Genomic DNA, 14,475 nt, shown 5'->3' with positions numbered 1-14,475 from the left:
CCTTCCCTTCTTTTTCCACTTCTGCCCAGTAGATGGCTTTTCAGGTCACAAACTTTAACCCTAACAAAGTTAATGTTTTAATAATTCAGACAAATCAGGAATGACTTCCCACATTTCCTATCATAAAAGTCAATTTTTATTTGGAAGAGGTATAAAGATGAATAAGCATTTTGCCTTTAAGGCATTTGCATAAATAACCATAACACAAATTTAAACACATAGAAGAGGTTCAAATAAAGTCATAGGAGAGATCCTGAGAGCTTTGATTCATGGGCCTAGAAACCTTGCTTTCTCTCAGTCCCCCTGCCCCCCTTTTAACCCTTACCTTTCATCTTAGAATACTAAGTATTGATTCTAAGGCAAAAGAAAGGTAAGGGCTAGGCAATTGGGGTAAGTGACTTGCCCAGGGTCACTTAGCTAGGAAGTGTCTGAGACCAGGTTTAAATGCAGGTCCTCCTGATTCCAGGCCTGGTGCTCTATCCACTGTGCTACCTCTATTCCATCTCTTAAAGGTGGACTAGCCTTTGAAGGTAAAACTATCTACCCTATGAGGCACTGTCTACCAGTGGATGGCAATTTAACATGAGAACTAGCCCTATTCCTTCATCCCACCACCAAAATCCAATTTCTTCTACATTTATTATCTAGATCTCACAGCTTTGAAGTTTGCTTTTTAAGTCAGTCAATTTACAATTTTAAAGAAAGTCTTAAATCCTGAGCTTCCTTCCCTGGGGCAGGAAAGACCGAAAGCTTTGAGATAATCTCAGACCACTGTTCAGTGATAAAATTCAAGGATTAGCTTGATTGAATTTCTTTTCTAAAGAAAAATTGTTCTCTCCTTACAAAAGTTCAGAATTGAGAGCTCTCTCTCTCAAGTTTTTCACACCTGGGGGAAGAAAGTGATTGAAGGAACAAGGGCTTTTTGAGATTTCTGGAGGACTCTTTAGTGCTCTACTACTTTAGCACATCTTCTGGGGATACTATCCCCAAGTCCTACTAGCTGAGCAAGCTAGGTTTCCCCATCCAGCCTCATCCCCAGCACTATCATCCCAGGAGGTCTCCGAGTTTTCTCTAATACTATCTGACTTGAGCACCTGCAGGTATACTTCCACCAATCATTATCAGTTGACACCAATTAGCCATTCAGATTCAATTAGCTTTTAGAAATGGATATTCACCAAAGTGGCATGGTAACAAGAACTGGTCCAAAATATTCTCCCTAAACCATGGGCACAATTTCCTGCAAGTACATACAGATTCCTGGGGAAAATGAACTGAAGATTAGAGTACATAAGGTGGTAGAGAGAGACTTCCTGGAAGTCCTTTTCTTCTCTCAGGCATGGTGTAGTTTGCAACTTATACTGTTCTAAAATTGCCCATCTTAAACATGTCTAATTTATTTTCCTGATGTGGAAACTGCCTTGTGTTGTTTCAAAGACACTGCCAGGATTATCCATGATGAATCCAAATCTTCCAGACCTTTTGAAGTTTGCAAGGATTTCCTCTAGTCAAAGGTGGGGAATGAGATAAAGGTTCTTCTCCCCCAAAACAACGACCACTTCAGGAGCTTGGCTGAAATGGCTTTCACCAAGGAGCGGGCCAGGCGTTTGGATCCTGTGACTGAATCTCTTCAGCCAATCTGGAAATGTTTCCTGTATAGCATCTTTTCATCCATTCAAAGTATTCTACTTCTTACCAAATTAACCTGAATTCTTCAATTTCCTTAAATCCACTCCATGACTTAGTCTTTCATTTTGCCTCAGTCAGATTCAGGGAAAGTTATACTCCTGGAACTCACCATTAAGCACAAGTATTCTTCCTCAAAGGAAACCTGATATTCCTCTACCATACATCTCTCTTCTCTTATCACAAATGCTAATCTTTCTAGTACTTAGTGCTTTCTCATATTACCCTTGTTGTGACTTCATTTTCCAATTTTCCCAATCTTGATTATAGTCAACCAATTCAATTCTGTTATCTCCTTGTGAATCTCTCAGTTCTTTGTCCTATCATTTTTTTTTTATATCCTGTTATTTATTTCTCCTAGAACCGATACAAAATATCGATTCCAAGGCTGAAGAGCAGTAGGGGCTAGGTAGCTGGGGTTAAGTAACTTGACCAAGGCCACATTGCTAGGAAGTGTATGAGGCTAGATTTGAACCCAGGGCCTCCCATCTCCAGGCCTGGTGCTCTATCCTCTGTGTTAAGTAGCTGCCCCCTTGTCTTATCATTTAGCTCCTGCTAACTCCAGCCCTGGTTTACTCCCATTATCTACTTCCTCCACTCCTACTCATATGCTGAATGGAGATGGAGAAAGTGATAGAGCCATAGTGACTAAGCAAAGTATAAATTCCTGTTGTCTAGCTTCAACTGGGTTCCGGGCTGCAAGGCAATTTTTTTTTTTTTTAAACCCTGACCTTCCATCTTGGAGTCAATACCGTGTATTGGCTCCAAGGCAGAAGAGTGGTAAGGGCTAGGCAATGGGGGTCAAGTGACTTGCCCAGGGTCACACAGCTGGGAAGTGTCTGAGGCCGGGTTTGAACCTAGGACCTCCCATCTCTAGGCCTGGCTCTCAAACCACTGAGCTACCCAGCTGCCAACAAGGCAATCTTTTTATACCAAACTGATCCTCTACTTTAACTTACTACAAAGGCTATTCCAGTCCTTTTTCTTTCTTCAAGCCTCCTGTACCTCCACTGCTTCTCACTCTTTCAACTAAGGACCCTGCTTCTTTACTGAGAAAACGTTAGGCTATTCACTTAAGAGCCCTTCCCCCCCCCCCCCCCCCACCTTTCTCTTTATCACTTTCTAAGTGACTTTATTCCTCTGAAAAGGTCAACTTCTCCATATATGCCCTTGATCCTCCCCTCCCACTCCCTGCCAATCATCAATCTCTCCCTATTCATCCCTGGTTTCTTTCTTGCTGATTTCAAACATATCTAAGTCTCCCTCATTCTAGAAACAAACAAAAACTTCATTAAATTCTACTATCCCCTCACATGATCTTCCTATATATCCTAGGGTTTGCCAAAGCCTACTTGAACTGGCTCCTGAGAACTGAAATATTTCAGTGTGAACATTTACACCTAAGAAATCAGCAATCACTACATGATTTGTTTTGTTACTATCTAGACTTAAGGAAGTATTAATAATCTCTTGCATCTAGCACCTTCTTTCAACTCAGTTGCCACTTTAGTTCAAACCTTCACTGCCTCTTAAATAGATGAACAGGCTCCTAAGTCGTCACTTTCTCAAGTCTAGACCATTCTCACATAACTGCCAAAATAATTTTCCTTAAGCATAAATCTATGTCATTCTCCCATTCAATAAAAACTGGAGACTTCCTATTGCCTTGTAACTGAATGTAAACTACTGTTTAGTTTAACTTTAACTTTAACTTTTTAAGTTTAAGTTTAACTTTTTTTAGTTTAACTAAACTACTGTTTAGTTTAACTTTAAAAGTTAGGTCAAATAAAGAAGTATTTATTTATTAAGCACCTATGTGCCAAGAGTGTGCTAAAAATTGGGGATTCAAAGAATGTCAAAGCTAGTCCCTGACCTCAAGTGGTTCATAATTTAATGGGGAAAATGACAAAAACTACATCCCCAAAAGATGTACATGATAAACTGGAGGTGATCTCAGAGAGAAGGCACTTACATTAAATTAGACTGGGAACAGATTGTGTAGAAGGTGGGACTTTAGCTAAAAGTTGAAGCTAGGAATTAGAGAGGAGGGAGAACATTCCAAGAAAAATAAAAAGGGATAGCCAAGGAAAATGCATAGTCTGGGGAAGGAGTGTCTTGTGAAAGGAAAAGAAAAGTTTAGGTCACTGGATTGTTGAGGTTGTGGAGGAAAGACTGGAAATAAGACTGGAAAACAGGAGGTTCTGAAGAGCTTTAAAAGCTAAACAAAAGGCTGATCTTGGAGATAACAGAGAACCACTAGAATTTATAGAATGTGTGTGTGTGTGTGACAGACACATACCCAGACAGGCCTATAGTTTAGGAAGATTACTGTGGTAGCTGAGTAGAGTCAAGATGGCAGGGAGACCAACTAGAAAGCTACTACAATGGTCTAGCTGTGAAATGATGAGGAGTCTGTACCATGATAAGAGACCTTCTCTTCAGAGGAAACGGCTATATGTGACATGTTGAGAAGACAGAATTGACAAGACTTCATAACAGACTGGATATGAAGAATGAGAGTAGGAGGAGATGAGGAAGACACATAAGTTGAAAGCCTTGACAGTGATAAATAAAATGATTTGCCTAAGGTCATAGTTTGTCAGAACTTAAAACAATCTCCTGTCCTTAAGAGCCAATTCATCCAGAATAATCAACTCGTCTTTGGTAACTAGCCTACATTTAATATAATGTCCATCCACACATTACTTGCAGAAAATTACCTGACAGATGGTTTCCATGATGACTAAATTACATGAGAAGCATTATCACATGAACATAGTGACCATATACAGTTTTTACTTATTCATTTATTCATTCATATGTGGAATCAGTTAACAGTGCTCCAACTTATGTTAGTGTCTCAACAATAGCTGCTTAACGGAATAAATCTGGGTTTCTTAGGTTTACTTTCTTGCATGTTGGCTTTTGTTACTTCTTCCAGACTTTCATCAGCTATCTATCCTTGTTGGCAGCCATCAGAGAAAAACTGAAGAGGGTTCAACAAAACAAGGTTTACATAAGTTGTTGACATCTTATCTGGCTAGTCTCAAACTCTGTTCTATTTTCATGTGACTGCAGGCAGTATCAAATTTAGCAATGAGCTAAAGGTCCTGTGGATGATTGTCTTTCCATGTTAGAAATTAAATATAATTTTTTTAATTGCAAAGTTTATTTTATATTCAATGTTGTTGGATGATAAATAATTAAAAATAAGTACACAGAAGAGATCAGAAGAGGCAATTAAACTGATATTTTAAGTGGATATTATATAAACCCAAATGTAAATACTATAGATTCTATTATTCAGTTCATTCCTATATTCTAATTACATATACCTGTTGGTATCATTTGTTTTATTGGTTCCTTATGTTTTATGGAGTCATTAGCATCCATTTGCTCAATTCTAATTTTTAGGGATTTTTTTTTCATTGAATTTTTGAAAATCCCTTAACATTTTTGCCAATTCTAATTTTTAGGGAGTTTCTTTCTTTCTTAGCCTTAACTTCCATCTTAGAATTAATACTGTATATTGGTTTCAAGGCAGAAGAATTATAAGGGCCAGGCAGTGGGGATTAATCAAGGTCACACACTTAGGAAGAATCTGAGCATAGATTTGAACCTAGAACCTAGGGCTGGCTCTCAATCCACTGAGCCACCTAGTTGCCCTCAGGGAGTTGCTTTCTTCAGTGAATTTTTGTATATCTTTTACTAAGCTGTTGACTCTTTCATTTTTTTTCTCAATTTTTCTTCTGTCTCCCTTATTGATTTTTGAACTTCTTTTTGAGCTCTTCCAGAAGTTTTTTGTTTTTGGGCTTGGTACCCTTTCACATATTTCCATTTTGACATTGCTATTCTTGAGTTTGTATTTTAACCTCCTGTCGTTAAAGTAGTTTTCTAAGGTCAGTTTTTTTCCCCTTTCTCTCATTTTTCTAGCCTATTTCATGACCTTCCAATTGTTGAAGTTCAGCATTATTCCTGGGGTGATGGGAGCACTACTCTGAGCTCGTATTGTGGTCTAATGCAGTCCTTGGGGAACCCTGGCTTTCTTTGGGTTCTACAGTGTGAACTGTGAGCGGGTGGCTTGGCTGCCTTTGGGTTCTGCAGTATGCACTCTTGAGGGAGTGGTCTGGCTGGCTTGCTGTAGGGAGGACTTGCAGCTATCCAGATGCCATCTGTCCTGGATTAAGCTGGATACCCTCCCTTCCTGCACCAATTCCCCTAGGCCTGTGTTGGCAAACCTATGGCATACATGCTGGAGCAGGATGCTCCCTTCTCCCTCTCCATGCATGACTGAGGGTATTTCTCCTATCACCCACCCCTCTGCCCAGCAGTTCAGTGGGAGTGCTTCCTCCTTTCCCTATCTGGGGTAAGGGGGGGCCCTCACATGTGGCATGAGGGGTGCAGCTTGGGCACTTGGTCTCTAAAACGTTCACCATCACTGCCCTAGGTGCTTTCTCCCAATACCCCACAATGAGATAGGTCATTCCTGCAGTCCTTCTATATTGTCTTGGGGGTAGCACGCTATTTTCACCATGTCTTTTGTTGGTCCTGCTGCTCCAGAATTTGTTTTGAGTTTTTGAAGTAGTTTGGAGATGGGTTTGGGTGAGCACAGAATGTTCTTTCCTTATCCTGGAAGCAGAAGTCTTGTTGGTATTATTTGTAATAAAAATTATTAAATGACTAAAAATATATTACTAGCTTACTTGGCAGTTATGTATCTGTTTGAGGTCATTAAGAAATACATCCTCAATTTATAGAACTTGAGTCAAAGGACCTGAGTTCTAATTCCACCTCTGATGTTTACTATCTATATGACCTTGGGCCTCAGTTTCTTTATAAAATGAGGATATTGTGCTGGAAGACTTTTAGGGTCGAGTTAGCTCAATAACTATCATCCTATGACAGATACCTATGTTTTTCTCAGTTAGAAATTTCTCTGAACAGACAGCTCACTTCAGAACCAAAAACTCCATTTTGTATATGGGAGACCAATACACCTAAATCACTCACAGAAAGGTTAAGAGTAAAATAAATTCTGTGAGATAGATGCTCCTTAGGAACAAGCCACACAATAAGAATGTTACCTGTTCTTCAGCTGAACTCATTCAACCGATTCTTTTTCTGTGTCTGAGATCAGTGATTCCCAAAGTGGGTGCCACCGCCCCCTGGTGGGTGCTGCAGTGATCTAGTGGGGCAGTGATGGTCACAGGTGCATTTGGGGGCAGTGAATAACTGTAAGTGGGCGGTGATAGTATGTAACAGGGGGTGCTAAGTAATATTTTTTTCTGGAAAGGGGGTGGTAGGCCAAAAAAGTTTGGGAACCACTGGTCAAGATGTTCAGGCATTAAGATCCAACTTGGTGCCAGAAGTCTCCTATTAATAATACTCTGAATAAAGTGAAATTGAGTCCAGTCAATGTTGACTGTCTATAAATGGATGCTGGGTTTGAATATAACAAAGCCACTGTAAAAAAGGGGTAAAAATTATGGTTGGAATTAAGTGTAAGTGGGGTGTTTACACTTTTGGTGATTAAATCTAAAAATAGGCAGGGTAGAGTTAATCTCATCTTCACAGCAAGGTAACCCTCCTGAAGCTAAGAATTTCTTTAAACTTCAAACTTACCCTGACATATTGCAAATGTGGATAGATGGTCCTTGTCTATTAGTCTGCCAAGCACTTGTCCTTTCATAGGTTGACTCCCTCAAATATCTCTTTTGAGTATAATGTAATGGTCACTTGTTATATACTGTCCAACCAGGGCACACCACATTTTCAACTGTCATTATTCTTGCAAGAGGTTCCATCAATGTCAAGGTGGAAGAGACTGTAGGTAAATGATGAGGACTTCAGGTTTTAGGGAACTTTGATGATTTCTGTTCCCAGCTCTATTTCCTGGAAGGGGCCCCGAAGTTGGTAGTTTCTGTCGAAACAATTTAGTGTTTGCCTGGTTCATAACAGATGCTTAATCCATGCTCTTTGACTTGACTTGCCTCTCAGTTACATCCAGCATGACTGCCCATCCAGACTACATCTTTAGTATTAGAAAGTTCTGCTTTGTTGCCTGTACCCTGCTGGAAATATTCTAGTATCAGGTTGCTGTGATCTCTGTTTCCCTGATTCTTTTACTTTTCTAAATGATTCTTTTTCTCTACAGCTTTTTTTCAACAGATAGGTTTCTGCTTTCAGTGTGGGTGACCAGTGAAGGTCTCGTTTGCTTCCTGTAGCCCGTAATCAAGGGGTCCTGGAACTAGTAGGAACTGGATTTTCTTATGTTGGCTTCCTCCTTGAAAACAAAGACCAGTTTTCATACTTTTTAATCCCTATAGCAATAGTTCATAATTCTCCCACTTCTCTCGTCTAATTCACTAAGTTTTATGATAGCTGATAGTCTCCAGCATTTATAACTTCCTTTGGTTTTAGTCTCATTTTCTGGAACTGGGTTTGCTTCCACAGTATGTCCCACTTCCTAAAGTTCCTATTTGTTATTGTTATTTTTTAAATTCAATTTTTTTTTTCAGTTCCAAATTTTCCCTCCCCTGCCCATTGAGAAAGCAGAGGTAAAAAAAAAAAACAAAAAAAAACCCTTTAAAAAATGTATAGTCAAGCAAAACAAATTCCTACATTAGCTATTACCTCCCCCTTCTCCCCAATTGCTACTATTTGTACTCTTTTGAGTCTATCATCCCTCTTTCTGGAAGGTTCAGTTTGTTTCATTATGAAATCTCCTGGGGCTGTGATTGGTTCCATTGTGTTGATTAGAATTCCCAAGTCTTTCAAAGTTGTGTGAATTTATAATATAGTTGTTATTGTATTGTATAAATTGTTCCCTTTGTTCTGTATCAGTTCATACCAGCCTTTCCAGGTTTTTCTAAAACTATCCCCTTCATCATTTCTTAAAGCACAATAGTATTCCATCACAAAAATATAACAAAATTTGATACTTACCCATGCCCCCCATTAGTTTCTAATTCTTTGCTTTCACAAAAAGAGCTGCTGTAAATCTTTTTTTTTTTTTTTTTTTTTTTTTTTTTTTTAATATGAGTCATTTCCCTCTTTATTTGATTTCTTTTGGGGGTATAGACCTAGTAGCAATATTGCCAAGTTAAATAATATGCATTTTAATAGATTTTTGGACATAGTCTCCAAATTGCTTTCCAGAATGGTTGGCCTAATTCATAGCTCCATCAACAAGAAACACCTGTTTTCCAAAAGCTTTTGACAAAATACAACAGCCATTCCTACCAAAAGCACTACAGAAACTATCTAAAACCATGAGCAAGGAGGTAGCTAGGTGGTTCAGTGGACTGAGAGTCAGGCCCAGAGACAGGAGGTCTTGGGTTCAAATCTGGCCTCAGACACTTCTTGGCTGTGTGACCCTGGGCAAGTCACTTAACCTCCATTACATAGTCCTTATCACTCTTCTACCTTGGAACCAATATATAGTATTGATTCCAAAACAGAAGGTAAGGATTAAAAAACAAAACAAAACAAAAAAACCCCAACAACCCATGAGGAAACAATATCTGTAATGAGGATAGTTTAGAAGTCTTCCAATAAGATCAATAGTGAAACAAGGATGCCCATTATCACCACTCCCATTCAATATTGTACTAGAAATGCTGGCTATTATTTACCTAATTCTAATTTTTAAAGACTGAATTTTTACCATGACCTTTTTGATCCTCCTTTTCCATTTGGTCCATTCTACTTTTCACGATACTCTTTTCTTCATTGGATTTTTGTGCCTCTTTTTTCCAGGTGACCAATTTTGCTTTTTAATTTGTTGTTTTATTTTTGTATTACTTTCATTTCTTTTCCCTATTTTTCTCCAACCTGCCTTTGATTCTAGAATTCCTTTTTGAGTTCTTCCAGAGCTTGATACAAATTCTCATTCTTTTTTGAAGTTTTGAATGTGATTGCTTGAATCTCATGATCCCCTGTTGGCTCTGTTCTTTGCTCTTTTTTCCCCATAGAAATTTTAATTTTTTTTTTGTTATTTGCTCATTTCTCTAACCTTTTTTGCCTGTGGACTGGGAATTCTGAAAGCTGCTTGCTGCTTCTGTCTCTTCTACTGCCTTGCAGGGTTCAGTATAGTGAGCTATTTTGCCCTGGGGCTAGGTCATCAATGTGGCCTTAGAGGCTTGAAAAGGCCCAGAGCTATGGACTTCTGGACCTTACTGCAGGCTGATGCCAGGACCTGGGACTTCAAGGGATGGGTGTGAGGTGCTCTTTTGTTGCATCCTGGGATCCCAAAGTTGGCTTAGGTAGGGTGGTGGTCAGACAGCATTCCTCTGTGTGCAGTTTTGCTTCTAGTTCATCCTTATCCTATGAAAATCAACTCTTGTTGCCTACCTTTCAAACTGTATTCAGTGGGAGAGCCCCCTCACTCCATCCTGCTTTGACTTCTGTCATTTTGAGATACCTTCTAAAGATCAGTTTTGGAAGCATTGTCAAAGTGGTTTTGGCTTTTGCTGCTACTAAGCTGTCATCTTGGTTCCTAGAAATGCTAGCTATAGAAATAAGAGGAGAAGGAGAAATTACAGGAATTAGAATAGGCAATGAGGCACTAAAGCTATCATTCTTTGGTATACTTAGAGAATCCTAGAGAATCAACCAAAAAACTAATAAAAACAATTAAAAAACTTTAGCAAAGTTGCAGGATATAAAATAAACTTATATAAATCATGTGTTTCTCTATCCTACCAATAAAGCCCAATAGTAAGAGATAGAGAAATCCCATTTAAAATAACCATAGACAATATAAAATATCTACTTGTTAAGACAAACCAGGAACTATATGATCATAACTATAAAATACTTTTCACACAAATAAAGCCAGATCTATACAACTGGGAAAACATTAATTGCTCATAGATAGATTGAGCCAATATAATAAAAAAGACAATTCTACCCAAATAAATTTACATATTCAGTACCATACCAATTAAACCACTCCAAAATTATATCATAGAGCTAGAAAAACAAAAAACAAAATTCATCTGGAAGAAGAAAAGACCTAAAATATCAAGGAAATTAATGGAGAAAAAAATGCCAGAAGGTGGCTTAGTGGTATTAGATCTCAAACTATATTATAAAGGGGCAACCTTCAAAACAATCTGTTACTGGTTAAGAAAGAGTGGTGGACCAACAGAACGGATTAGACATTCAACATGCAGTAGTAAATAACCACAGTAACCAGAGATTAAAGATAGGAGGAAAGGACCTACTTGTACAAAAATATTTATAGCAGCTTTTTTTGGGCAAAGAACTGGAATGGAAGGGATGTCCATCAACTGGGGAATGGCTGAACAAGCTAAGCTATATGATTGTAATGGAATACTATTGTGCAATGAGAAATGACAAACAAGGTGATCACAAAAAAGTCCTGGAAAGGTTTATATGAAGTGATGCAAAGTGAAGTAATCAGAACCACAATAACGTACACAGTAACAGAAGTTTATGATGATCAGCTGTGAATGACTTAATATTATCAACAAGGCAAGGATCTAAGACAACTCCGAGGGACTCTTGATGATAAAAGATAGCCACCAACGCAGAAGGAACAGCTAGAGTTCCTAAATGAATGTAGACTGAAGCATACCATTCTTTATTTAATTTCTTTCATGAATTTTTCTCTGGAGTGTAAGCAATATGTATCATTTCACGACATCACAAACATGGAAATATGTATTGTATGATAACATATATACAACCTATATCATATTACCTGCCTTCTTGGAGGAGGGGTGAGAGGGAGTAAGGGTATATGGATTGTAAAATTGTAAAAATGTAAAAAAAGGTATATGGATTGTCAAAAAATTATTAAAAATTGTTTCAAGATGTAAAGGGGGGGGGACCTGTTTTCCCATACTACTCCATCATTTCTCACTTTCCTTTCCCCTTCCCCTAATCTTGCCAATTTGACAAGTGTAAAGTAGTACCTTAGAGTTGTTTTAATTTGTATTTCTCTCATTATTAGTGATTTCAAGCATTTTTTTCATATGGCTACTGATAGTCTGGGTTTCTTTCTCTGAAAACTGCCTATTAAATGTCTCTTGTTCTTATAAATTTGAATTGATTCTTAGGTTGCTTAGAAATGAGATCTTTATCAGAGAAACTTCTTACGAAGATTTTTCAAAGATTTCCTGGAATTTCCCATTTGTCTCCCAATTTTCACTGCATTGGTTTTGTTAGTATGTTTTATTTTAAATTTTATATACTCAAAACTGTTTATCCTATTTTTGTGGAAGGCACCATCCTTCTAATCACTCAGGTATAAAACTTAAGTTATTTCCAACTTTCTGTTTTCTCTCATATCATCAATTCTATTTTCATAATATATCTTGCATCTGTCCTCTTCTAACACAGACATTACCTTAGTTGTGGTTTTTACTATTTCTAGGTAGGACTTATAACAACCTCCTCCTGCCTCCAGCCTTATCTTTTTCTAAATTCTCCACTAGCCAGTTGTCAGTTATTACAAGTCTGACACTGTCATCCCCTTGCTGTGGAAACCCCAGTTGTACCCTTTTATCTCTCAGATTAAATGACATTCTTGTTTGGCCTTTAAACCTTGTCAGAATTGGGCTCCAAACTGTCTAGTCTTTGTACTTACTCTCCTCAAACTGTTTTGAGTGAAGTTTCCTTTATGTGACATTCCATTTCTCCCCACAGATTTTTGGTCAAGCTGTCCACTAGGGAGTGCACTCCCTTCATACTTTAAACTCTTTGAATCCTTAGCAAACTGTTTTTTGCCTGTTGTATTCCCAGAGCTTAGTTATTAGCAACCCAGTAGGCTTAATTAGCAACAATTGACAACACAGGCTTAAAAAAGTTTTTTTAACCTTTACTTTTTTAGAATACTGTGTATTGGTTCCAAGGGATAAGAAAAGGGGTTGACTTGCTCATGATCACACAGGTAGGAAGTGTTGTAGGATATATTTGAACTCAGGACCTCCTGCCTGGCGTGGCTTTCAGTCCACTGTCTGTCCCCTGTATAGTAGCCTTTTAGTAAATGTTTATTGACTTAATGGCTAAAAGTTCAATTCAGGCACTCCTCTCCAAATGACCTTTCTTGATCACCTTATTTACTATCCTCTCCCAAGAAAATACTCTGTATGTACTTTTATCTGTGTTTATTTGATTCCTTTAATAAAATATAAATTCCTTGGGGGCAGAGGCTACTTTTTTAAACCTTTGTAGCCCAGCACTTAATCTCCCGTCCCCGTCCCCCCCCCCCCCAACTGGTTCGGCTTTTACTCCAGCTTCTTCCTCTAGTCTTTCTCTTCACAGGAAACCTCACATATTGGCCATAGCACTTTCCAACACCTGGCAGTTCTGGATCACAAATTATGTTAAACCTGACAGCTCCCTACACTTTTTATTTCCGTGGAAACACAAGAGTCTTGATCCCAAGTCCACCAAGCAGGCAGAAGATTTCAAGAAGAGAAGAAAGGAAAAAGAGAATGCACAGCTCTCTTGACTTCCCTGAGGATGCATGCAGAGATGAAACTGAGCAAAAGCATCTGGAGCTTTTTCTTTTTACCTTAATGCTGGTGCCTTCTCTCTGTTGACTACCTCCAGTTTACCTAGTATATATATATATGGCTTATGTGTGCATATATATGTGTGTGTGATATATGCAGGATACATTTTATTCTTCTTCCCCCTCAGGCTGAGTTCCTCGAGGGCAAGGGCTGTCCTTTATATTCCTTCGTATCCCCAGCGCTTGCTTAGTGCCTGGCACGTAATCGGTGCCTAATGCTTACTGACCGGATGACTCTTTAACTATCGGGCTAAGGAAGGCATCGGAAATGAATCTTCGTTGAAGGACAGAAAGCTGAGGCTGGGGGACATGGGTGAGATGGCTCCCTATCAGGCCTTGCTCAGCTGCTGAATGTTCCTGGGCATCCCTTGGCTCCGGGTGCTGGGCTGAGAAGAGATGGAAGAAGAGAGGTCGCGGCCTGGCCCTACCTGGGCCACACGCTCGCTGTGGGACCTCGTGCAATTCTCTCACTCTCTCTGGGCCGCTTATTCCCTAGGTTTAAAAAAAAAAAAAGAAAGAAAAGAACTCGGTCCCGGGATCTTGAGAGTTTTGAGGTTTCCTATGTCTCTCACTCACCTCAAGCCCGCCATTCCGCCAGTTGTCACAGGTGAGGATCCCACCGTCAGAATATTTATAATTAGCGAACTCCCCAAACCTACGGGTAGTCGGAGGCTGCAGGCGCAGCGCAGGCGCAGTAGGCAGCACAGTACTCGAATAAAAAAACAACCTCTGTGCCGGGGGGCGCCGTTCGAAGCGTTCTGCGCAGGCGCAGCCGTCCGGATCCGTTCGCCAATCGTTGAGGTCCGTGAAGAGGCCTGTCTTTTCGTCCCCTGGGCGTCTCCGGCTCACTGCCCACGTCGGGTCGCGTCGCGCCGGCTGACGCGGAGACGCACGTCACTTCCGCCCCCTCCCGGGAGGCGGCGCTGGGCCGGTGGCAAGCCCCCGGAGGAGGCGCAGTCGTGAGAGGGAAGATGGCGACGAGCGGCGGGGAAGAGGCTGTGGTGGCGGCGGCCGTGGTGGCGGCGACAGGGACGGCGGCCATGGCGGCGGCGGGGGCGGCTCCTGCTGCCCCAACGCCGGCCCCAGCCCCCGCCCCCGACCCGGCGCCGGCCCCGACCCCCACCCCGACCCCGGCCCTGGCCCCTGCCCCTGTCCCTGCTCCGGCCCCAGCCCCAGCCCTGCCGGCCCCGGCCCCATCCCCGGCCTCCGCCCCGGCCCCGGCCCCGGCCCCGGCCCCGGCCCCG

At 40.4% G+C, this 14,475-nt stretch overlaps 1 protein-coding gene across 1 annotated transcript in view; it reads left to right on the top strand.

The window, feature by feature from the left end:
- Nucleotides 1-14,202: 14,202 nt before the first annotated feature.
- The window catches only part of UBR4 (ubiquitin protein ligase E3 component n-recognin 4), a 161,355-nt gene continuing 161,082 nt past the window's right edge, over nt 14,203-14,475 (top strand). Inside the window, exon 1 of the mRNA XM_044668702.1 lies at nt 14,203-14,230. Coding sequence (XP_044524637.1) covers nt 14,203-14,230 — 28 coding nt within the window. The remainder of the gene's footprint in view (nt 14,231-14,475) is intronic.

This window comes from Gracilinanus agilis, chromosome 3 (genome assembly GCF_016433145.1).
Source record: "Gracilinanus agilis isolate LMUSP501 chromosome 3, AgileGrace, whole genome shotgun sequence".
NCBI lineage: Eukaryota > Metazoa > Chordata > Mammalia > Didelphimorphia > Didelphidae > Gracilinanus > Gracilinanus agilis.
This window is presented reverse-complemented; position numbering and strand designations above follow the sequence as displayed.